General features: G+C 41.5%; 1 protein-coding gene across 1 annotated transcript in view; it reads left to right on the top strand.

The window, feature by feature from the left end:
- The window catches only part of lrrc7 (leucine rich repeat containing 7), a 125,881-nt gene extending 100,440 nt beyond the window's left edge, over positions 1–25,441 (top strand). The window contains exons 20-33 of the mRNA XM_086114906.1: positions 319–532; positions 2,075–2,581; positions 3,377–3,601; positions 3,688–3,916; positions 4,347–4,697; positions 4,784–5,029; positions 5,229–5,441; positions 8,030–8,197; positions 10,930–11,049; positions 11,116–11,302; positions 11,423–11,691; positions 12,714–12,806; positions 16,463–16,537; positions 22,412–25,441. Of these exons, the coding sequence (XP_085971032.1) occupies positions 319–532; positions 2,075–2,581; positions 3,377–3,601; positions 3,688–3,916; positions 4,347–4,697; positions 4,784–5,029; positions 5,229–5,441; positions 8,030–8,197; positions 10,930–11,049; positions 11,116–11,302; positions 11,423–11,691; positions 12,714–12,806; positions 16,463–16,537; positions 22,412–22,522 (3,008 nt within the window). The 3' untranslated portion in view covers positions 22,523–25,441. The remainder of the gene's footprint in view (positions 1–318; positions 533–2,074; positions 2,582–3,376; positions 3,602–3,687; positions 3,917–4,346; positions 4,698–4,783; positions 5,030–5,228; positions 5,442–8,029; positions 8,198–10,929; positions 11,050–11,115; positions 11,303–11,422; positions 11,692–12,713; positions 12,807–16,462; positions 16,538–22,411) is intronic.
- Positions 25,442–25,722: the final 281 nt, after the last annotated feature.

Genomic DNA, 25,722 nt, shown 5'->3' with positions numbered 1-25,722 from the left:
ATAGGTTCCCAGAATCCCCTGCAAAATGTGTGATAAGGTGCATGTCATAAAGGAACAGAACGTCATCTGTGAAGAGTGAAAAGGGAATTGAGCTTTTTTTTGACAAAGGAAGGAGTACAAAGTTCCCAAGGGCGAAAAAGTAAGAAGACATTAGCAAAATAAATACTCAAGTAAAGAACTGATACCTGAAAGAAAATCTACATCAGTGCCGTAACAGAGTATTTGTACTTCATTACATCCACCTCTGTTTGTAAGCAAGTAAGGTAATTTCTTGAGATGTGTATATATCGCTCTCACTTTCTCTCTCACTCTGTCTAGAGTCTACAGACGAGGAGGTGGATAAGCTCCACTGTCTGAATCACAGTGGCTCCTCGGCCACCTACTCTGATTACTCTCCCTCAGTGGGCTCCTCTGGTTCCTCCAACCCACCCGTTAACACTCACTCACACCCTCGCTCTCACGCCCACCAACACAACCCTGCCCTGCCGGCACCTAACAAGGACCAGGCTCCTCAAACACACTGGACCAACAGGTAGCCACAAATGTCCAATCATGGCTCATGTTCAGTGCCATCTCCGTCGCTTTCGCATAACCATCCATCCTCTTTTCATTCAACTCCATCGTCTCAACGTCAAACTCCTTCATCTGTCACCCTCATCTACCCTCTGTCTTGTCACTTTGCTTTATTTTATTTTCCTAAACTTAAATTATCCTCAGTAGAGGATAGTTTGAGCATGTTTTTCCCCCCCTCTCCTTCCCTAGTGTTTACTTTCTCAACTAAGATCTCGGGGCGCTGTAAATAAGGCGAGTACCGACAGGCCCTTTGCACTGGATCCCATGTTCGTCATTGGTTTTCATGTTTCTTGTGCAGAGCGTGCCTGTTAAGTCCAAATTACCCCATGTAGATGGGATAAATAAAGTTTTCTGAATCTGAATCCATTCTTTCCAAGATCCGCCCCCCAAACTTGCATGCCTCTCCGTCTTTGCCATTCTCTGCTTGCTCAGTCAAGAAGCTCATTAGGATGCTGCAGGCAGGTCACAATTCACTCTTTCCTCCCCTGCTTTAAAGTTGACCAATCCAAACATCAGTATACTCTTAAGTGTGTTGAGGTGATTACCACTGAACATTAAGCTTGTGCAGTGGCTCCACGAAAAGTAAGGCAGATTCAACGTGCACTGTTGTATCTATCTAAACCAGGGGTGTCCAAAGTCGGTCCTCAAGGGCCGCTGTCCTGCCTGTTTTCCAGCTCTCCCAAGAGCAACACACCTGATTCAAATAATCAGGAACGTTCTAATGCTGCTTCAGAGCTGGCTGATGAGCTGATCATCTGAATCAGGTGTGTTGCAGCCGGGAGAGCTCAAACAGGCAGGACAGTGGCCCTCCAAGCCCGGAGCTGGACATGCTTGAATTCTAAACCAACCATTTTGAGTCTCAAGACAGTAATATGTTTGAATTCCGTACCATAATAACATCTGCTTTAATTACTTTACTTGTATATTATACAGAATGTGTTTCTAGTGAAGAAATCATGGGTGTTATCATAAATGGCAGCTCCACCCTCAATCAAAATTAGCTCGTGTTAGCTCCAGCATTATGAATGAACGCTAACAAAAAAAAGGAGAGAAAAAAATAACTGCTTTTGCTACGTGGGCACGCATTTGCAAACCGCTACTCAGGGAGATACAGGCTTAAAGAAAACCTCAACATCTTCATTTCCCCACTCCAGCTTTCCTTCCTGTATTTTCTTCAGTGGCACTATTGCGAAACCATATATCATGTCCAGACTTAAAAAATAAATAAATAAAACGACATGACCAGTACAACAACAGATGTTGTTAAGCTGTTGAACACTTGTTGCCAGAAAGAGTCTTCTGGTTCAACCCTTGTCATCATTTGACATCCATCCATCCGCTGGTCCTGATCATCTTAATCAATAATTTGTGTTTCTCTGTGTGTATTATTCTTTGCGCCAGACAAATGCTATCTTTTGTTATTTAAACGTAAATGAGAAACAACAAAATACATTCTTATTGGACAGAGTTGGTTTCAATGTTATTCTTGATCCTAATTTAGGCTGGCCCAGTCTTTTCCGAAACCGATTGACTCCAAGCCCCTGCTGTCGCAAAGAGAAAATCCCCCATCAGGGACCATTCAGCAACGTGGAGATAGACGCCCGCTGAGCGAGCCTTTCGACTGGGCCGAGACCCCTCACTATGACAACACTGGATTTGATGCCGAGGAGTCTCCCCTAGACGCTTCATCATCTAATACAAGCCAGGGTAACCCGTCACTGGGTTCCAAACCCCGCAGCCAGTCAACACATGGCCGCCGTCCTCTCCTAAGGCAAGAACGAATTGTGGGCGTCCCATTAGAGCTGGACACACAGACACTCCCCTTTCACAGCAACCAACGAACCACACATGACAACGAATCCCAGGCTTCTGCGCAAGCTTCCCAGAATCCTTGGCAAAATTGGACCCGCACCCCAAGCCCCTTAGAAGACAGGACAGCGTTTCCCTCCAAATTGGACCTGACACCAACCTCAAGTCCAAACCCAGACCGCAAGGTGGTAGACCAAAGGTAACTGAATCAGGAGATCATCAATTTTACTCCTCGGTAGTTTGTCACTTTCTGTTGCATGTGTTTTGGACGATAGTTATGGTTGAACTCAACCTAGTGTTACTGTACAAAGAAGAAAAATGTTTCAAGACAAGCATTCACACACTGCTGCACTTCAGATTCTAACTTAGTCACACAACATTTCTGTCTGTAACATTGTCCTCTTTGGGCTTTAATACCAACCAATCCAAAATCTTTTCGGACATTATGGGCAGAAAAGTGATGTTATGCCCGTGATGGCGCATACGGCACATGCTAAAACATCCGAACACTACAGCATTCAGCAATGCTATGGCTCACAGCCCATGGGCAGCATATTTGCATGCTCCTCTGTCTGGGATTTTTGACCAGTTTTACAATTGTCAATTTCTTTCTTTTTGGGGGATTTTGTCTGACCTACCGAATCTTTCAACACTCACTGAATTTCCAGGAAAATTCAAATTCTTAATTTCGATCCCTCCATCAATCTATATTCCCTTCAAATCCCATCTGAAATTGGGAAGGAGGCAGGACACACTCTGGACTGGTCACAAGTCAATCCCAGGACACATTTAGACAAACAACCATTGACATTCATGTTCACACTTTTGTGCAATGCAGAATATTTAATTAAGCCTTCAGGCTCCTTTTTGAAATGTGGCAGGTACCCATTCTCTATTCATTAATCATGGCAGAGACTTTTATAACTGTGCTACTGTTGCCAACCTGACCATTGGGCGTATGGAGGTTTTACCTCTTTTTCCTTCTTGCCACAAGGCGGGAGCAATCATCAGGGCCTCTTCCTGGCAGCTGGTCATATCACAACAATCAGGGGGAGCAAAACAGAAAGGACCAGCTCGCTGTCACCGGGGGCAACAAGGTAACCGTGGTAATGAGTAAAACTTCTGACCGACTCTCTCCCATGATGAAAGAAACAAGGTCCAAATTTAAGAAATCGCAGAGCATCGATGAGATCGACATTGGCGCCTATAAAGTCTACAGGTATACTTTTACATATTACTTGTATTACCCGCATTGTGATAAGTCGTATTTGTACAGAACTTTTTTTTCTACACTTGTATCTCTAGTATTCCCATGGATAGCTACAGCTCATCCATTGAGCAGCAGAGCAGTTTGGACCGCCAAGAGCTGCCAGGTTCCATGGAGCAGACCAACATGGCTCGGTCGCAGTCTGCACCTATGTTAGATGAGGAGCTTGGAATCCCAGCGCATGGCAACCAGAACCAGCAGGGGCACAACCAAAAACCTGCAGTCCCACATAAAGCCTACCACTTTGACCAAAATTATAATCCCCAGGTCAGCAACATGCATTTACGGTAGATGCATGTTTAAAGCTTGTATCACACTTAGCGGGGAATACAAGCGAATGTTTGCGCATATAGCAAATGTTTATCCCTTAGGCTTCATTCAAGGTCGCAAAAAGCTTGCAAAGACATTTGCCAGACAGTCGTAAACGTTTTTTCATGTCGCCGGTATTTTGAACACGTTCAAAATTATTGCGACCATGAAAACTGCTGCGAACATTTGACGAAGGTCTTTGCAACCTTTAACAAACCCTGGCAGAAAAAACACTCACAAGCCTGAACCACTCAGTGACAAACCACCTTAAAGGATATTGTAGCTGTTTTTAAGCTTTACTATATTTTTGTACAATAGCTTTTAGGCAGGTTCATATTCTCTGTTGAAAATGAAACATTACTCACCGTCAATAATTGTAACCAACCAGGTGACCATGGACAGACGGGCCCCTCCGCCTTTCCCCAATACACCAGATTATGTCAACCACTCATCAAAAGCATTGGAGTACATCAATCAACCTGGGAAGACATTACCTAAGGAGTTGGTGAGCCCTCGGTATCGTGCTTACCCACCACTGGAGATGTTCTCTTTCCCGCAATCGCCAATCGGTCAGGATGGTTCCACCAGTCAGCAGCTGCAATCAATCCCATCGCAGCGTTCTAGACCAGGGTTTTTGCGGAGAGCAGACTCATTGGTAAGCTCTACCGAACTAGCTTTGTTCCGTAGAGTCCACGAGGCCCAGCAGGAAGCCCTGCAAGAAGCTCAATACAGACAGCAAGTATGAAATGAGAATGTATTATTATTTACTATGCCATTATAAAAGCGATGTTATCCCTTCAATCGAAACAAATTTCTCTTGTGCAGCATCAGGGGGACCCTCCTCTTTATAGTCGGGCACTGGCTTATTCCACCCCGATGGACCATTCTGCCAACATGGTAGACAACCAGAGTCAAATGATGCACAACAAGAGAAATGGACGCTACGATGACGATTATCCCAGCTACCAGGAACAGAAGAAACCTATGATCGGTTATCCAACCAAGAGCTTGACTCAACGTCGCCCCCTGTCTGCTAGAAGCTACAGCACTGAGACCTATGGAGCATCTCAGGTGTCTCACCTCAGTAAATATCATAAATGTTAGCACCACTGCATATACTGTCGTTTGATGGATAATCAAATATATTCATACTCAACATGTGTATGAAGTCTGGTTCCTTTTCAGTGTCTGTTTAGCCATACAGGAGTGATGTTTAAAAGGGTATGCAGTATTATAAAGTCAGTCCAATTGACTGTTACTTGACCATCAGGCACGTCCGGTGTCAGCTCGTCCCACCATGGCGGCCCTCCTGGAAAAGATGCCTCCTGACTACACTCTGGCAACCTGCCCAGAGAAAGCTTCTGATGACACCATCAAAGTACGACCTGTTGTATCGCAGAAGCCTGAAGACATCACCTCCAAAATGCCCGCCGATTGGAGGCAACAGCTGCTGAGACACATTGAGGCCAAACGCCTGGATAGGGTATGTTGAAAGGATCTGCACATGAATGAGCAGTCGCACTTACACATACTCACATCACATATACAGTGTATGTAGACCCTCCCTGTCTGTATCTATGTAAGTTTGGTTGATAGACTTGACCAGATATGCATTTGGCTGCATGTGCGTGTCTACTCCACACTATCACATCTTCTCAGCCAACCCACTGCATAGTCACTACTGTAACCAAGTGCAGAAGAAACCATCACGTGAAATGGCACAATCTAAAATTTTTGAGACAACACTTATTCTTACAGTTAATTCAACAATAATAACTCACTTATTTAAATGTTTTACGGTGTCATTTTGAATATAATTTGTATTTGAAAGCAATTCATAAATCATTAAAGGGTACCCTTTTTGTACATGGGTAGCCTTGATTTTTAAATGTAGTCACTTCAGTAATGATGAATATAGTTGCAGTACTACCATTTTCTGTAGAAAACCCTTAACCCTTGCAATATGTTAGAAAGCTTGCCACGGCGTTAGTTTTAGCAGGTCTAACTCAGCCAGAAATATAACAATAAATAAATAACAATGACTTTCTTATGGGGCGACCAGGTGGTATATTGGTTAGCACGTCGGCTTCACAGTGCAGAGGTGCGGGTTTCTATTCCAGCTGCGGCCTTCCTGTGTGGAGTTTGCATGTTCTCCCTGTGCCTGCATGGGTTTTCTCCAAGTACTCCGGTTTCCTCCCACATTCCAAAAACATGCATGGCAGGCTGATTGAACACTCTAAATTGTTCCTAGGTGTCAGTGTGAGTGCGGATGGTTGTTTGTGTATGTGTGCCCTGCGATTGGCCGGCAACCGGTTCAGGGTGTCCCCCGCCTCCTGTCCGATGACAGCTGGGACAAGCTCCAGCACGCCCTGCGGCCCTTGTGAGGATAAGCGGGTCAGAAAATGGATGGATAGATGGATTGCGTTGAGTCATTGTATAACGTGTCTCGCAAGTCATTGATACCGTTTTGACAGCTCCAAAGTGAATGCCTTTGAAATAAAAAAACAAAACAAAAACAAAAAAAACAATGTATAACGCATACCTAAACATCTAACATGTTATAAGGGTTAAGATTGCCTTTTTTTTAACTACTGGGAATAAGTTATCTGCATTACAAAGATTTTAAGCAGGTTTATTGTATTAATTATCAAGTGCTTACTTACAACTTCTATAGTGTATGTACCCTGTACTCAATATGATCACCACAGTGCACCACACGCACATAATAACTTAACCGCAATCACGAGTCTCCTGCCCCAAACCAGATGTCTGCTGTAGTTCAAGACTGATCTGTAAGCAACAGCGTTGTGCCACAGGGCATGCAGACTACCAGACAATGCAAAGAAGAGTATAAAGAGAAGCAATAATAGCAGCTAATAATCTGGTAACTGCATTGCATTTAGAAACTCTTCTTATCATATTTATTGTGGTGAATGATTTGTGCGGCACGGTGTTCGACAGGTTAGCACGTACGCCTCACAATGCAGAGGTCGTGGGTTCGATTACAGGCCCTGGCTTTCCTGTGTGGGGTTTGCATGTTCTCCCAGTGCCTCCCACATGCCAAAAACATGCATGATAGGTTCAGTGATCACTCTAACTTGTCCCGAGGTGTGATTGTGAGTGTGAGTGTGTGCGTGCCCTGCGATAGGCTGGCAACCAGTTCAGTGTGTATCCCGCCTACTGCCCGAAGACAGCTGGGATAGGCTCCAGCACACCGGCGTATAAATGGATTAGAAAAATGATGGATGGATGAATGACTTGCAAGACACGTTATACAAACACTCAACACAACCAGTTGCTCCTCTATTTGTGTCACAATTGCGCAATCATAAGGTTGTCTCCTAATAATTGGCTATTGTTCCGTTTCACGTCACAGTCACAGAGTCAGTGAATTGGCTGAACTCTGTCTTGACAACACACACAAAAATTCGCAAATGTTAATCTTGACCAAGTTGTATACTGTTTCGATTGTCGGCATAGGCCTTTTTCTGATCAAATCAGGGAGGAAATAAAAACCTCTCCCAACACACCCCACACCACAGGATAATCATTCAGCAGAATCTGAGATAGCCAACAGTCGAGCCTTTGCTGACTTTGATCTGAAAAGGGGATGCTCCAATTCAGTCTGACTGTTCAGGATGTATGTGGGTACCTTGCTTAGATGATGCCCTAAAAAGGGTATTGATTCGAGCCAGGTTTCTCCAAAGATGGGTCATTTATTTCCACCTAATTGGACAACAAGAGAATGCGAGACATTTGCAGTAAGGAACTTGATGAGTGTCCCATGCAAACAACTTTTAGGACCCACAAACAAATGTGCTTCTTGTTGGAATGACATTGTCCACCAATTGTTGCTCGGATGACACAATATTCACTGTGTGTATGATCAAACACTAGCTAACATTTTTCTGTGCTTTCAGTAACCCTGCACTATTTTTGTGTTTCTTATCAGTGTTATTGATGTGTGTCTTGAGTTCAGTGTGTCTCCCCAATGCTGCAGTGCACTCTGTGTTGGCTAAGCCTCCCATCTCTTTTCATTCACCCATGTCATGTGATGTCTTCTCCAATCAGAGTGGTGTCCTAAAGCACAATACGCTCACGCTGGGCATGCTCTGTCAGGGCGGGGGTCACGGCCAGGGGCGCAGCAGTACTTTGAACTTTAACGTTTACAATAACGCTAAACTTGAGCCCCCTGCTGGCCGCTGGCTGCCACTACCTCCTCCTCCTTCTGCTGTTGCTGTGAGTACCCAACGAGAACAGTGAGCCCCTGGCACTGTATTGTATGGAGATACATATTCAGTGGTACCTCTACTTACGAAATTAACTGGTTCTGGAAGAAATTTCTTAACTAGAAAAGAGTCACGTTTTCCATGTAAATGCCCGAATTCGTTCCAAGCACCCCCCCCCCCCCCATTCAGACATAAATGTTTCCTAAAGCATAAAAATGCATCCAAATATGTAATAAATACGTGTTACAATTAGATTATTGCACAACAATTGAGAGCTGTACATAATGTACAAAAAACTAAGAATAAAGAATATAAATAAAATAAATTTAACTTTTAAGTGCATCCTCATCGTTTTTTGCCCTCTTTAGTCAATGTTCTCGCTCAGAAGTGGTTTTTGCTCAGGGTTTTGTACAGAACTGATTCAAGGACGTTTGCCTTTGTCGGCTTTTAACAACCCTTTGAAAATGTCGAAGGCAAACATCAGCATAGTGAGCGATCACCCGACTGATGAGCACTTTTTACGGCTGATTCACATTTATATAAAACTATCAGAACATCTCATGGCCCGAGGGGCTAATGACGAGGACCCTGCATAGACACATACAGTAGTCCCTCTTAGCCAATTGGATTCCAGGATGAGGCTGTGTAATAGGCAGGGCAATAGGCAGAGCAGCTAAAGTATGTTGCATTCAGGGTACTCGGAACTGCGAGTAACAACCCATACTGTATTTTTTGCCTTTTGTATCTTGAAATTTCTTCCGTAACAAGAGGCAATATCTCCTGTTGAGTTTCGTAACTTGAGAATTTCGTGTGAAGAGACGTTTGTAAATAGAGGTCCCACTGTATATTAAACAAAGAATTGCCGAATTAAAGAATGAATCAATGAATAATATGTAATATTGTTTACACCAAATGAAAATCACTTTTACAACAATGACAAAGTAGAAAGAGGTAAACATACAAGCAAACACACAAAAAGCATGTTTTTTCATGTCGTAGTCAGCAGTTTGTGAGTTGTGGATCTGTATTTCATTCAGTCGATGTGGATTCATGATTTGATGTTGTACAAGAATTTATTCTTTAATGCTGTATCACATCCAACTTTTATGTGAAGGACTCGATGGTGGGACAAGACAAAAGTCACAGCCATATTATCCGGTGGCCAAAAGGAGCAATCCTTGCTGCAAACACAAAAATTCTGGAAAAAAAAAAACAACAACAAAAGAAGATGCAAAAAAAGGAAAACACACACATGCAAATTGAAAACCACAGAAAAGAAAACCCCCGCTAAACAAATGTTACAAGTAACAAATCCTGTAAAAACACAAACTAAAGAAAGAAATGTTGCAAACATTACAAGCCTTAAAATAAAAGAAAAACGAAACAAAACGGGGAAACCCAAAACCTATCAAAAACGACAAAAAGAAAAAAAGGAATTATGAAAGTTCACACCACCAAACGGAAGTTTGCCGAGCCACTAGAGGGCACCGCAGGACCAGTCCTGTGAGACCAGATCCTGCCCATATTCTTCCATTTACCTGTACCACTTTCCTATTTCTATCATGAAATTAGATTTGCTTGCGTTAATTAGATATCATCCAAGCTTTTATAAACAAACACGGTTCAAGCCATGTAAAAAGGCTGCTCTACTATCATGTAAATGATAACATCCATGTGTTTAAAAAGACATGAAGTAAAATGAACCTTTCATTTTCTCCAAAAGATGGCCACTTAACAGTACCTACAAATCAGACAGTCCCGCTCAGGTTTTTCCAGAGCAGGGGTCGGCAACTCCGACCCTAGAGAGTTGACCAGAGAATCTGGTCGCACAGGAATGGTCCTGCGGTGGTTCATAGTGGCCCGCCAAACTTCTGTTTGATGGTGTGAACTTGCATTCATTTTCTTCTTACCGTCGTTTATTTGAGTGGTTGTGTTTTAGATTTCCACAGCGTTTTTTGTTTTGTTTTAAGTTATTACATTTGTTTTGTGGTTTGTAATGTTTGCTTCTACTTCGTTGCTGTGATTGAGAATTCTTACTTGAAGCGTTTTTGTTGCATGTGTGTTTTTGTTTGCATATTTTCTTCAGCATTCCTGAGTTTACAGCGTTTGGCCGTTTGCAGCGTGTTTGTCCCTGTCCGCCACCGTAAACATTACGACTCATACATTTAAATCCAAATTTGCATTACATGCATTTTTGATATGACATGATGGATATATTTAATTTATGAAGAACACAATATATATATATACCGGTATATATATTTTTTTAACAACCAAAATAAAATTGTGTGGAAGCGTTTGACATAAATTATTTAGAAAAGCCTTTTCTTTTCTTTTAATTAGGAGGATTTTGAAGTTCAATGTCTGATAAGATCAGTGGTATGAATAATATTTCTAATGATGAAAATAGTTTAACCTGTAGCACAAGTGTAATGATATAAATATTCATAGTCATTGTGAAGCAAATGATGATAGTAAATCAAAGAGACATGCGAGAAGCACGAGCACAGGTGAGTGCAGGTATATGAATAATCATGACTAAAGCTAACAAACAACATATGGGGAAACTTTCCAGTGTACGTACAAAGCCAGGAGGAAGCAAAAAAATAATAAATAAATAACGTTCCATATTGAAGCATACAGGCAAAATCTAAAGGATGTTGTAATTTTATGTGTTTAAGTACACTGGTGTCCTCCTTAAATTCTTGCCAAATATTATTCTGTCCCTCTTCTTTCTCCTAGAGCCCTTCCCAGCAGGCTGCCATGCTGGATAACGACCAAGAGAGTGTGTCAGGAAGCAATCAATGGGCTCCCTACTCACTTGGCAGGAGAGACGTCCCACCTGACAACCTCATGAAAAAGGTCAGAGCTGACATAAATGTATGGGAGGGAATAAAAATAAGCAGATGTGTTTCTCAATTTGCACAGGGAGGCCACTCTCACAACACCATGATCGTCACCTCGTCATCCTCTTCCTCGGCCACGACACCTCATCGTATGGTTGGCCAACAGGGTTATGATGGTGGAATGATGAATAAGGGGGCCCAATATCAGCCAGGAATGCCTTTATCAGTCGTTCCGTCAGGAGGGCAATATCAAGGAAACGTGCCTCAAGGTAAATGCTCATCTATTTGATGTGTAATTGGCTCTGACGACTTGGGGATATCACGATTTCGATCACATTTCCTCGGAAAGTTGAATTGTAGTGCATCCATCCTTTGTTTTTCCCATCTAGCGCTTAACACTCCTGGCCAGGTCTACTCAAGTGCTGGCCTGCCCATGGCCCTGTCCTCATCGGGAAACCAATCCCAGTACAGCCTGCATACATCCCACACATCACATCAGCCTTCACACCCTCCCAACAACCCCCAATACCACAGCAACCAGGGAATGGTCCATAACAACCAGGTTGTTGTGACGACCCACACCAACCCACGGCCTCAGAGCGCCCGTTGTCTTCTCCAAACTAAAGGCCAGAAGAGCACTGATGGTTTCCAAGAACAGGTATTTTACGCTTTCCTTCTCATCTGTCTGTCTAATGCAGCCTCATCCACTGCAGTTCCAAAGGTCACTTTTGAAGGTCAGTGGGCAAGAATGTCGTTACCATTGTTTCGTTTAAAATGTTTGTTTTGTTTTCGTAATTGACATCTGCTAGGAAAAGCAATGTTTTTGACAGTTACTTCTTGACTCAAAAAGCTTAGTTTACTTCTGTTTCTCAATTTAAGTAACCAAGAGGCATGGGCCAGTTTACCGGTTTGACTGACAGTTTACCAGAGTTGAGCAAATGAGCCAAAGAATTCTCCAATTAACTTTTTCCCCCTTCTTCTCGATGAACAGAGAGGGGAGAGGAAGGGTGAGTTACACATGGAGGAGGAAGGCGGTAGCAAGACAAATAAGACACTAGAAACGCGGATGCCTTTTTGTTAAGATGCATCATCCAAAAAAAGAAAATTGTGCCAGCAGGTACTAGTTTAACCCAAGGACAACATGAGCGTCTGTTGTAAAAAAAATAGCTCACCCGTGATGGGACACTGTGACTTACTAAGAACAATTAAAACATAAGAAGAATGTTAACATTTATTTATTTCTGTAAATGTGACATGGCACACATTTCTTTTGGACCAAACATTCTATATTTTATTGAAAAATAAAATTAATTGTGTTCAATTGTATTTTCCCAAATATTTCGAAAAATATCATTTCACAGGTCTAATATTAGCGCATTGATACTGCAATATTTTTCCTCGCCGTTAGCATACTGTCAGAATTTAATATCGGCCCACGCCTACAAACCACACAGTAATTACTATTCCTGAATGTCTGAGTTTTGGTATTCCCAACTATGCTCTATAATACATTTCATTTTGCCAGTCTTATCATTCCAATTTTTTTGGCAATGATTTCTTTGACGCTGAAGATTCTGTGAATAGTGCTACGAGAACATGAAAAATGTCCGTGTTCATTCAATTCCAACTTTGTTGCTTGCAGTATACTTCCAGTTGTCTATGTTTCTTCTCTCTTTCTAGTTGTGTGTGAGAATAGAGAAGAACCCTGGTCTTGGTTTTAGTATCTCTGGTGGCATCAGTGGTCAGGGGAATCCCTTCAAACCCTCCGACATGGTACGACCCAACCCAGCCTGCCGGGCAACCACAACCTCCCCAGATTTGCTCAAGAGATGCAATAGAAGCAAATATGCTCTATAGCACCTTTTGCTTGTTCTGTCTGTGTTTGGGCAGCTGATATTGACCTTGCTAATGTTATATCTCTAGGTGTAATGTTGTCTTAGTTGCACTTACTTAGAACTTTCCAATGTAAGGGTAAGTTTCAGTTGCACTCATCTACACGATCACTCCAATATTTAAAACTGTGTTATTAAGCACAGGGCAGGAATTACAAATATGTGTTGGCATCATCCGATAGGAATACGGTGCTTAATTAGACCACCTGTCATAAAAAGGCAACGAGACCGTCCAGCATGCTTTAAAGAGGACTCTTTCAATTTCAATGAGTGCTGAACATTTTAACATCTTGAACAGGAATGAGCAATTTCAAACTGAATTCAGTTTTTGTACGCATATTTGAGACAAATCATTGGGCTTTGTGTAATCAGAAATTGATCATAACAATAATAATAATAATCAGTAATTGAATGTGACGTTGACCTCTTACTGTATATACACAATGATTTTTTTAAGACAATAAGGTTTATCCATCCATCATTTTCTAATCTCTTTATACTCACAAGGGTCGTGCTGGAGCCTATCCCAGCTGTCTTCGGGCAGTAGGCGGGACACCCTGAACTAGTGGCCAGCCAATCGCAGGGCACACATTGACGAACAACCATTCGCAGTCACGCTCACACCTAGCCACAATTTAGAGCAGGGGTGGCCAACCAGTCAGAGACGAAGAGCCTTTTTTTTTTTTTTTTTACTGTGTTACTGTAAAGAGCCACATCATACCCTTCCTCGCGCACACGCGCACGCGCACACACGCACACACGCACACACACACACACTCACACTTTTTTGCCCAAAGATCGACTTTTGAAGTGACCAACTTCCCACGATCGATCTGATCGCGCATGTGCAAGCACACACACACACACACACACGCACGCGGGTGCCCACCCGTGCACTCGTGCACTTATGCACACACGCCACGATGAGCAACAGTCGGAACGGGCCGAAAATGAACGAAAGCTCAAGATACAAACAAACACATTTTTTTTCCCATCCTCCTACCACCCCTTGCGGTCGACTTGGGACCAGTTCGCTGGCTCCTGGTCGATTGTGATCGACATATTGGGCACCCCTGCCTTAAAATCTGACGTAATTCGCTGACTAGTTTAGCGCTTTGCGCCATTGTTTGCACATGAGCGGTGATGCAGTCATCTGATTGGTTGCCCTCTATGTCAATCAAGTAACGAACGGGATTGATGATCGGCTGGCGTAATATGTTTTGTGCATTTAGCGCCTTTGTTTGAATGGCATCGCCACTGCCGAGGTGTTTTCGCCGCTTATCATGTGAAAGCCCTGGAGCCGCATTGAACCAGCCAAAGAGCCGCATGCGGCTCGCGAGCCGCGGTTCGGCCACCTCTGATTTAGAGCATTCAGTCAGCCTGCCATGCATGTTTTTGGAATGTGGGAGGAAACTGGAATAGGTAAAGAAAACCCACGCAGGCACGGGGTGAACTTGCAAACTCCACACAGGGAGTGTGAGACGGATGTGCTAACCTGTTGACCACTGTGCCACCCAAAAAGGTTTATATTTACCTTTAGTAGTTTCAAGTTGTACTAGCAAAAATAAATACAGACTGATGCCAAAAGTATGACCTCAAACTAACCTTGGCTACCTTTGTGCACAGAGAAAGCAAAAGCCACGTTCGTTATTGTGGTTGGTGCTTTGTGTGTTGACTAATACGTTGGCTTATGCCAATCGCCTAGTCCAATTTATTTTTCCCAACGTTTTGTAGAGTCAAGCAACACTTATTTGCTTCTACAAGAGAACTATGTTTTGCCATTTTAGTTTTCTTATTTGTGTGAAGAGTTTTATGCATGAATAGTTACAAACTATGTGCTTAAGTGATTAGGGAAAAAAAACTGTCATTGGGCAGTTGTGACGGAAACTTTTCATGAGTGGTGGTCTAATAAATTTAAGCACTGCACATTATTGTTATTTGAAGGTGCTTGTTTTTGTTGTATCTATATTAAGTATGCACATGCACTGTAGTGTTATCTAAGCACATGCCAATTTTTTCTACTTTTTCTGCTTTGAGTTTGCACTTGCTGGCCAGTTTCAGGCTCAGACTGCTACACTCAGCCAGACAAAGCGTTGTTGCTTGTGACAAATATTTTGGGAAGGTTGTCGCGCTCAGTCTGTGGATTCCAAATTTGACAGATTCTGTTGCTGTTTATGAATTATGATCCTGAAAAAGCTGAAGAGACAGCTGGTCCAGAGAGAATTTGTCGCACACTATTTTAATGCCTTTCAAGGCGAAAGTCTAATTGTCAAGGTGCTATTTTTCCCAGTTCACTCTGGGTCATGGATGGTTTTTTTTAGCCACATTTATGTTCAAATTTGAACTTTGCTGCCCTGAAAAACTGTAATCCAAGCTGTTTCCTGTGATGATGTTATCCCGAACCTCCCTCCCCTTTCAGGAGGTGCCATCGACCTTGTTCTGTATTTTAAAACAGTTATTGTTGATTGATTTAACATCTTGCCATGTCAGAACACTTTTGGCATGCCTTCTCCCTTCTGTGTGTGACTAACACTTCACAGCTTCACCTGTTAACAAGCGCATTTGTAAATTTGTAATGTACAGTGAGCTCCATATGACACGAGGAGGAAAAGTAATTGGGTTACCTCTCCTTAGGCTAAAATGTGAACTAAAATTGAAGACACAATACCTTTTTCTTCTGTGTCAGCACAGTTTACCACCCTTTATGTCATTGCTATACCAAATTTAGCACACAAAAAAACATTTATGAGGCTCACTGTTTAAATGCCAGTGACGTAAGTGAACTTATACTTCCGAAACGGGCACCTTTGTGTGCCGCGTATCTGTACGTGTTTACTTTGTTTGTTGGTGCTCCGGTACTGTCATGAACATGAAGTATAGTTCTTTATCACCTGGCATTCCCCCCCCCCCCCCCCCCCCCCCGCACCCCATGTGGCTCATCTCTCAATCGTCTGTTCAACAGGGGCACACAACCTGTTGAAACACATTGAGTTAATACAGCCACATTGTTCCACCCTGTGTTCAAAAACATCTTTCGCCAAGATGTGAAAAGATGTTGGTGTTTTTATAATCTCTGCCTTGAGTTGTTTCAAGAAAACATGGGACTGTCTACCTTCTGCCCTCCCACTACCTTATTCTTTGCCCAATATAGTAGCCCTTTCACTCCTGTTGTTCTCTCCTCATTCTACTGTAATTTTGATGCATCTATTTATTATCTTTACATCTCCTCTTAAGTCTTCAATTGTTGAACCAGAGGGAAAAACATGTTGGTGCTGAGTTGCTTTATGCAGTGAAGTGTTAAGAAAATTGAACTAACTACTCAAATCACTGGGATTCATGACATCTCAGTTTCTAACAACGGATGCACTTGCATGCATCTCTAGAATGAGAATGAAGAGAATGCATATTAGCTGCCCTTTTTTGGCAGACACTATTTTAGTGGGGAGGGGGTGGCTATTAAGATGCAATAAGAAAGGCAAAGATTCTAAACCATCGTGTCCCTGTGTTGTCCTAACCTTGTATCATTTTGACTTATAGGGTATCTTTGTTACTAGGGTACAGCATGACGGGCCTGCTGCATCTTCCCTGCAGCCTGGAGACAAGATCCTACAGGTAACACCTCTCACTCATCAACAGACGGACCAGTAACCACCATGTTCTTCTTCCCTCTCATACCCAGACCCCCAACCAACCTCCAGACTCTTTCCCTTTCCTTAAAACGTGAGACAGGTCATGTTTCGGTTTAGTGCAGCCAACATACTAACGTTAACCCGTCGTCAGAGCCCAGCAAAAAGGGGGGTCATGAGCCACGGGGCCGATGCGTACGTAGAGGCGATCCTGATAACAGCCCTTCTTAAATTAAATGCCAACATGTCACACTGTTGGTGCCATCTCCAATACGGCTTAGCCATTTTCTGATAGCTTAAACAACACGTTTTTGCCGGAGTAGGAAGTGCTTTGTAAATTTGCCAAACCATAGCCCAGACCAAAACAAATTTGAAGATCTGTGCAGATCTGAAGAGGGCTGTGTACCGAAGACAGTGTTGTGTCCAAGGATCGGCAACCCGAGGCCAAGGCCAAGGCCAAGGACTTGCCTCCGAGGCCGAGGCCAAGGCCAAGGCCAAAGACTTGGAACATTTTCCGAGGCAAGGCCAAGGCCAAGGACTTGAGAAATTTTCTGTGGCCAAGGCCAAGGACCAAGGACTTGCCTCCGAGGCCGAGGCCAAGGCCAAGGCCAAAGACTTGGAAAATTTTCCGAGGCAAGGCCAAGGCCAAGGACTTGAGAAATTTTCTGAGGCCAAGGCCAAGGACCAAGGACTTGCCTCCGAGGCCAAGGCCAAGGACCAAGAACTGATTTTGAAACTGAGGCCTAGCCAAGGACATGTATAAAACAATGCTATCATACCACTTGGCAGGTCCTCATGATTTGCAACACCCCTCCATCATAACCCTTTGCACTCCCTAACGCTTGAATGAAGTGTTTTTATTCAAAGAGTAGAACAATCAGGGTACGTGTTATTGATACTGAGAAAATAAAATAAAATCATATGATATACATTTATAAATTAATGTTTTAGTGCAGTAGTTTCTTAATATGAAGTAAATCAACACTCAACAGGCATGACATGGCACGGAACACAAGTTGAGAAATGCATAGAAGTCAATCACTGACTGCAGAAAAAGCGGTAATCTCTCAGTGATAATTTTACAGTTTACCGGCAGCGAGTCCCAGGGACTCGCTGATCAGAAAAGTATGAGTCCCATTATGCATTGAGAGAGTCCCAAATTTCGAATTCTGAAAGGGTCTACTTATTCAATTGCAGATGATAATAATACAAACAACAACATATACATACAATGATAAACAAATGCTGCAAAAATTTAAATTATTCAGGAGCAGGCCTGAGGATTTCGGAAATTCGTGGTAACTGTTTTTCGGTTCCGTCGGAATACCCAATGGGAAAACCACGATAACAAATGTTGGGTTCCGTAAACGTTCATCATGGGAACCCATTTTTCTATTTTGACTGATATTGATAATCAAGAATTCCGAAAGTCAAAAGTATAATGTTTCAAGGGTCCATGTTTGAAAACGATGCATTAACAATGAACATTACATCAGCAGGTGTGTACTCCAGGTTTATTCCAAAAAATGAATGGATCAAAAACTGGTGTACTCATGTGGCATCATCAGAGTATTTTTTCCAATCTCACACTGCAAAGATTAATTGACTGGTAATCATTAATACAGGTAAGTATTGATGTGGCTTGACATCCTCTTCCCAAGACGATGCATGTGTAATCTACGATCAATTTGACGAAAGAATTTAACACACGTCATCATGAGTTCTACCAACAGTTAACATTAGCATTACTACACCTTGTGACAATTTTTTTATTCATAAAGTTACCATGCTACAACTAGTAAATTACAGAATAACCAATACTGTTTCATAATATTTTTCACAGCGATTAGCCTACAAATCTAATGACCAATTTGCCTCGTAATCGTGCCTCGCGTCGTATCTCGCTCTCGCGTTCTGTGCATACATTCCAGGTGAGTTTAGTGATACGCCCTTTGGACGATTCATACGAAAAATCAGACTAGCATTCCCATTTCTTAAATATCGTAATTAGTAGACCTTAGTGAGTCTTTTTCGCCGCCATCTCAAACTTTCATCCGCGTGATTCCTCAATTTGCGGACTAAAATAGCAACCCGCATGCGCACATAACGTCATCTGTTGCGTCCCCCCCAACAATGAAAACAAAACAAAACAAAACGAAAGTAAATTAGAAGAAACACACTCACACACCACACCACATCACAAACACACATACAGGCGCAGTGAAATCGCGTTGATCACACAGTCAACTTGTGTGCGGTGACTTATATAGTTAAACTATTTTTCGGTACCGTGAAAATGACGCCACGGAAACGACACGCTACCGGTAACGATTGTGACTGTGAAATCCTCAGGCTTGCCGTAGTTTTTTGTTTGTTTGTTTTGACTGAGAAATTTTCTTGCGTCCCAAAAGCGCACATTGTTTGGAACTGTGCGTCCCATGGGTTAATTATGCGTCTAGGATGCGGGACGCAGAGGTAACGAGATGGCTGATCTCTAAACATTCTCTGAGTACTACTATTATTACCACTCCCACTAATACTACATTAATTAATTTAATACCTTCAACTTCACAATAATAATAAAAAAGAATTAAATCAACCATGATTTTAAACTATGTATTGTCAATATTCATTATTCCAAACATGAGAAAGCATTCAGCAAACATAACTGGAATCGAGCAAAAGGACTCCAAATCCCAACGGCCAAACCCAGAAGTGGAGTGCCGGAATTATTGACTCCAGCTGTAACGCAAATTACTTGGTTCAAACAAACATTCTAGTGCCACCGCACAAACGGACTGACGACTGTGCAAAAATAACTACATAAAAGACACCACTGTTACAGAAAGACTTTACACTTTACACGGCACATTCACAGTATATAACCACAAAATTGCATTAAACAATGCAAAACCATTTGAATTGTGCAGATTAAAACCATTTGAATTGTGCAGATTATAGATGCGCGTGTGTGTGTGTGTGTGTGTATTTTATATATACAGTATATGTATACACAGGTGTTGGGACATTATTGTAATGTAAAATGTAAATTAAAAACTGAATGCATTTTGCAAATCCTTTTCAACCTATTCAGCCGAATAATTTACAAAGACAGGAGATGAAATGTACAAATTAATTGACTTTGGGGTTTTTTTGCACTCATTTTCAATTTGTTGCCGACAGGGCATTCTTAAAAAAAAAATCTGGCCTTCGGAGGCGTGCTAACTTCCGGTCGCTAGGTTAACGCGTAGCGACAGTATCAAACTCTTTAAAGTATGCTTGCATTTTGCTGAAATGACGTCAAGTAACCCTAGATGACGTCCATCCATCCATCCATCCATCCATCTTCTACCGCTTATCCGGGGCCGGGTCGCGGGGGCAGCAGCTTTAGCAGGGAAGCCCAGACTTCCCTCTCCCTAGCCACTTCTTCCAGCTCTCCCCGGGGGATCCCGAGGCATTCCCAGGCCAGCTGGGTGACATAGTCTCTCCAGCGTGTCCTGGGTCGTCCTTGGGGTCTCCTCCCGGAGGGACATATAGATGACGTATTACCAGTGGCGGGCCGTGCATTTCAACCTTAGGCCTTCAGTGACGTCAACATACATTAACACAATATCGGCTCGTCAAGCATCACTTAATTTCAGGAGCATTTAAAAACATCAAGTATGCATTCACAATTAATAGCAGGAAACTAAATTTACAGATACTGTCAAAAATAAAAAGATTTAAAAAATACTAAATAAAATGCCACCCAAATTACACTGTGTGATCTTAAACAAGTCTGTCCAATAAATTGCGCAATGTCGCAGTTTCATATAAGACACCAACCACACAATAACAAAACAAACTATTCTTTGAAAATAAAGTTAACAGATCATTTGCATTTTGAGAAGAGGCTATACAACAGCAAATAACTGAAAATGTTGAGCAGCTGAGATGGAACGAATTTTAGTGCACGAAGCTGACTACAATGCGCCATTATAAATTGCAGGTGAGCTGATTAATTTGATACATTTTTGTATCTTTGTCATTTTATTTCGTTACCATTAATACTAACGAAATAAAATAACAAGAAGAAATGTAAAATAAAATTCATTTACTCACCAATGTAGTGCCTGTTCACTGAGCTGCAGATCTACGCGAGTGTCCCCAAACGCACCGTAGCTTGTAAGTGCCCAGCCGTGCTCTGATGTTTCCTTGCTGCCTTGGTAAAACAACTTAAATTGGTAAATCCAGTGGAAGATCTGTCTTGAAAATTGTGTGGAAAGTCGTTCCGCAACCAGATCAACGTCTTCTCCTTCGGCCATTTTGGGTCAAAATGCAGCAACAGCTCTCTCTAGCAGGCGCTAATCCAATCACCGAACGCGCACGTCCAGTGTCGACGTAAGCCCTTCTAGCTGCCCCTGGTACGCAGACTCGTGATCTGATTGGCTATTGCAACCTGACTGTGCACGTTCATTTACAGCGCACAGGGGCCTGCTCTGTTTAATCTGATGGCCCCGTGCAAGTTTACTTTACCTGGCAACACAAGCTATCTGAAATATGATTGGTTAAAAACTCTACCATAATAAATAAGTTATTTATCTAAGTGGCTAAGTGGAAATAATATGACGTAAAGAATACAGAGAATAATTTGGTTTACATATTTATGAAAATAAAATAACATAAATTAAATTTATGTGATTAAATTTACTTTTCTGAGAATGTTTAGGCCAGCAGAGAAGGCATTGATGGCCCTGACGGAACGCCACTGCGTATTACCTTATATTTTTGCTCCAGTTATCCAAGTGTAAGCGAAGCGATAAAAGCAGCATATCCCATTTAATTTGCCATATGTTGTATCACAATACATGCAGGTCCATGTGAACATTGACCTGCATGGTTTATTTTAACACTGTAACATTGTTTTGAGAGCACATAAAGAACCACAAAATAAAATACAAAGTCGTTATTGTCACATTCTGTGATGCAGATGCAACAAATTTGAGCTTTTGAAAACATGTTCGACAAATGATAAAATAATAATACTGGTAATTATATACTAGCAACTGCAGGATGTGGACAAATGTTTCCCTGAAGCTTTGTGACGGAGTGTCCGACATGGCCTCTCTTTCGCCGGGTGCCTTGCATGGATGGCGTGGCAGAGAGAGTGTGAGAGGCAGCGCTCAGCTTCGGGACTCTATGGGGAGCTGAGAGTTTTTGATTGTCCATTGTAAATTCTTTGCCTGCCACTGCAACTATCCCGCCAGCATCACTGTGGAAACAATTGCGCGTGGGATTTCAGTCACATGATGTGCGAAGCTCTTTAATTGGCACTTCTATGTCAGGGCTGGCCGAAAGTTGTCGTAGGTTTTCGTGCATGTGATTGGTCCGTCCGCGGATGCCCCAATTATATGATTGATTGTTAAATAAACAAATGACAGAATAGTGTGAAATGGAATGCCTTCCAATGAGCCTCCGATTTTGGGGCATTTTTTAAAATTGTATTTGTAGTTTAAAAATGCAAATATTAAATACTGGGGGTAGAGTTTTTTCCAATAGTGTGTCTATTACAAAGAGGAAGGGAAAAAACTAACACTATTTCTGTGTTCAATTCATTTCCTCCACACCCTCCTTCCCAATTGTTGAATTCATCTTAAATGCCCTTTTTTTTGTCTTGATCCCTTCTCTTTCAACAGCATGTATGTAGATCCTCCACTTTTCTCTCTTTTCCCCAACAGTGATGTTTACTGAGCTAATGATGGCAGTGACCCTCCATCCTTCCACAAACTCACAAATTGACTTAAGGAAAACTGTAATGCTCATATCTTACCATGCATGCGCACACACATGCTGCTTACTGTGCTGCGTGTTTGCCTTGCAGGCTAATGGACATAATTTTGTACACATGGAACATGAGACAGCCGTCTCTCTGCTGAAGAGTTTCCAAAGGACAGTGGACTTGGTGGTTCTGAGAGACATCAGCACCCCCTAAAAATACCTTAAACACAAATGAGCAAACACACCATCACTTATGTGCTCGTCATCACCCTGAAACCACCCTAGCTGCCCTCTTCTGGAGGCTGGTAGAACTGGAAAAAAAAAAGAACCGGCTTAAAAAAGAACAAGAAGAAGAAAAATCTTTTTAGGGGATGCAGACTATGTTTTGCCTATTGCTGGACTCTAGGCAATTACGTGTGCCAAATCACATAAGCATATCGACGATCTGATCAGACACGAAGGGACTTGCTCAAGCCCTGAAGGACCCCCCGAGGAATGATACACGTTGAGGCACCACAGGGCTGCTCCCATTTGGATTTTGTGTTTGGATTATGAATTAGGCAACTAAGTGGTCAGTCTCCTTTGTTTGTTTGGTGACTAGAGATCTGCAACTTCATTTTGAGACATTTTTGGATACCCTTTATTGGTTTTCATCTTGAGGTTTTCATTATTATTTCGAAACACAGGTGCCCTTTTGTTTTACGTTCGAATCAGATTTTTTTCCCTCATTATCTATTCTGTACTGCTGTTGTCCATTTCAAACTTCTGCCTCTAGTATACTGAAATTAATATTTAAAAGAAAAAAAATATCTGCCTTGTGTACATACATTGAGCTGCAGCTTTCTGGAGCATTCCCTCTGAGCCTGAAGTAATTTTGTTCGTAGTGTTTTTCAAACCACAGATTCAGTTAAATGTCTTTCCTTTATGAACAGGTGTTTTCTCCTTTGAGATCAATCACTGCATTTTTTTTTTCTCTTTGAAGAACTGCCTGCTGTGCAAGAAGAGAGCTAAAGCAATATTAACATTTCTGAGCCGTTGTCCATTGATTTTTCCAGCAGATTCTAACCTGTCCTGCAGTGCCATCTAATGAGCAACTCAAGTTAATGTTTACACATAAAAGACTGCATAACAAAGTACAGTATATGCAATGCTGCATCTATACTCTTAATTTCGGGAATTCAGATGCACTTAAAATAAGCTCATACACAGCTGCATATTAGACGTAATGTTTGTGTCACATTTTGAACATTTGTAGTGTTTTCTAATGTCATCACATCTTTTTTTTAGATGATAAACACACAGCATGCACTCAAATCACAGTTTCTTGTTAACTGGACACATTTACGTTGTGGCATCTCAGCTCTGTACTGTACTGCAAATAATTATTTTCTACATTTGGTCCAGTAAGAACCCTTTCATCCTCCCAACTGATATTTACACAGGCCCAAAATACCAGAACTTACATTTTTGTGGCCCACATCTGGTCTACCCACAGAGCCAGAGGCAGCATGGCTTCTGTGGGTGGGGCTACTGTCTGCATGCACACAGTATTCCACAAAACTATGGTTTCCTATTATTCCAATGTGATCTATTGGAGTGTGATACCAACTAAACTTAACCGTGATAATATTAATTGTGAGTTACTCTTGATCATTGAGTGATATGAAGACTCGCTTATATGTTCATTTCACATCTCGAGTGGTCCTCCACAAGATCCCTCAGCCATACATACATAAACAAATGCTCCACCAAGGCCAAACAGACCATAAGCAGGCTTTGATGGCCGTCCAGCAATTCAACAGGATAGCAACACTTGTGGTACGAGACAGCTTTGGATCACTCCATTGACCAAGCAATGACTCCCATTTTTTGTGATAATGGCTGAGGAGGTACTTAAATGCCAGCTGCAAATAGATGCACCACACCGGTCTTTTAAGAAACACTGTCTTGTTATTACAACACACATACGTCCACACCGATAAAATAACATGACTGATTGCACTTCTGATTGCAGAAATGCAAAAAAATCAAAGAAAAATTGCAGACATTTCATGTCACAGGTTTTGGTGTCCACGAATGAGTGTCATGCTATGGCCACTTTGAACAATATGTTTCCAGTACAATGGCACAATTTAGTTATTCAGCTGTCGTGGCAGCCGACAACACCACCTAATTCTAAAAAGTCGATAAAAAATATGAACGGTATTACGATGCAAAGACAGAAAAGGTTTGATAATTAAATTATTTTTACTACATGTTTCAGGTAATTGTTTCTAAATATACTGCTATACCTTAGCATTGCTCAAAGGTTGTGATATTTTCTATTGACTCTTATAACAACAATATAGATGAAGGTACGCACAGTATGACTTGGAAATATAAACTATCCAAAAGTGTGCCAAATGTATTTCTACTGTAATTTGTGTTATACAAGATGTACACACATACACACACACACACACACACACACACACATATATATATATATATATATATATATATATATATATGTAGAGTCTTTTTTTGTATGTGATAAGCATACATAAGAGCTGAGACAGTTTCACTGTACATACGATAGGTGTGAAATATATCACATTTGAAATGACTCCTACTAATTGTGAATGTACTCATGCTTTCTGCAGTATACCCTTACTCGACTTGAATGCTGCTTCTTCTGTTGCGTGACAAAAAGTATTTTGACCTCCGGCGAGAGGAAGATGCTCTTTAAGTTGGACAGTTTTTAGTGACGGTTTACAGCACTATTTATTTATGTACGTATTTATTTCTTTATTTGCAAATGCAAGTTGAAATCCAACCACTTTTCATTTTTAATATTTATGAAGAGAATTGTAACTGCCCAAGTACATATATATATATATATATATCATGTGTCTAGAATGCATTTTGCAGATGCTATCTGTACATACTATTTAAGATACTGTTTTTACAAAAAAAAATTAATATATATATATATATGTATAAAATTAAAAACATGCTGTGCAGCAATGATTCCAAAGCTATTTTGGGCTTTGGAAAATACTTTTTTTTCAATGTATAAGAAGTGTTTCGAATAATGTACTAAAGTCTCTATTGTACAAATAAAAATGTCACTCTTGGTAATCTGGGCACTTTACATTATAATGCAGTGAGTTCTTTTCTTTCTACCTTCTCATTTGTTTTTGTGTTTTTGTTTTATTTTTTATTTTGTTACCATTTTGAATTAAAAATGAAAGGCTGATTAAGAAATAGAACAGGTCACTGGGTGACGCCAATAAGAGTGCAAAAATTAGGTGCAAGAATTCAGGACAGTAATGAGTTACGGAGAGGAAAAAATGTTTGTGTAAAAAAGAAAAATGAGAGGGATTAAGTTGAGTTGTTCCTGGTGGATTAAATTTCGTGGCTTTCAGCATCTCG

Source organism: Hippocampus guttulatus, chromosome 7, assembly GCF_054856545.1.
Source record: "Hippocampus guttulatus isolate MCC_2025c chromosome 7, RoL_Hgut_1.0, whole genome shotgun sequence".
NCBI classification, from domain to species: domain Eukaryota; kingdom Metazoa; phylum Chordata; class Actinopteri; order Syngnathiformes; family Syngnathidae; genus Hippocampus; species Hippocampus guttulatus.
The sequence above is the reverse complement of the archived record's forward strand: the minus strand, read 5'-3'. Positions and strand labels throughout refer to the sequence as shown.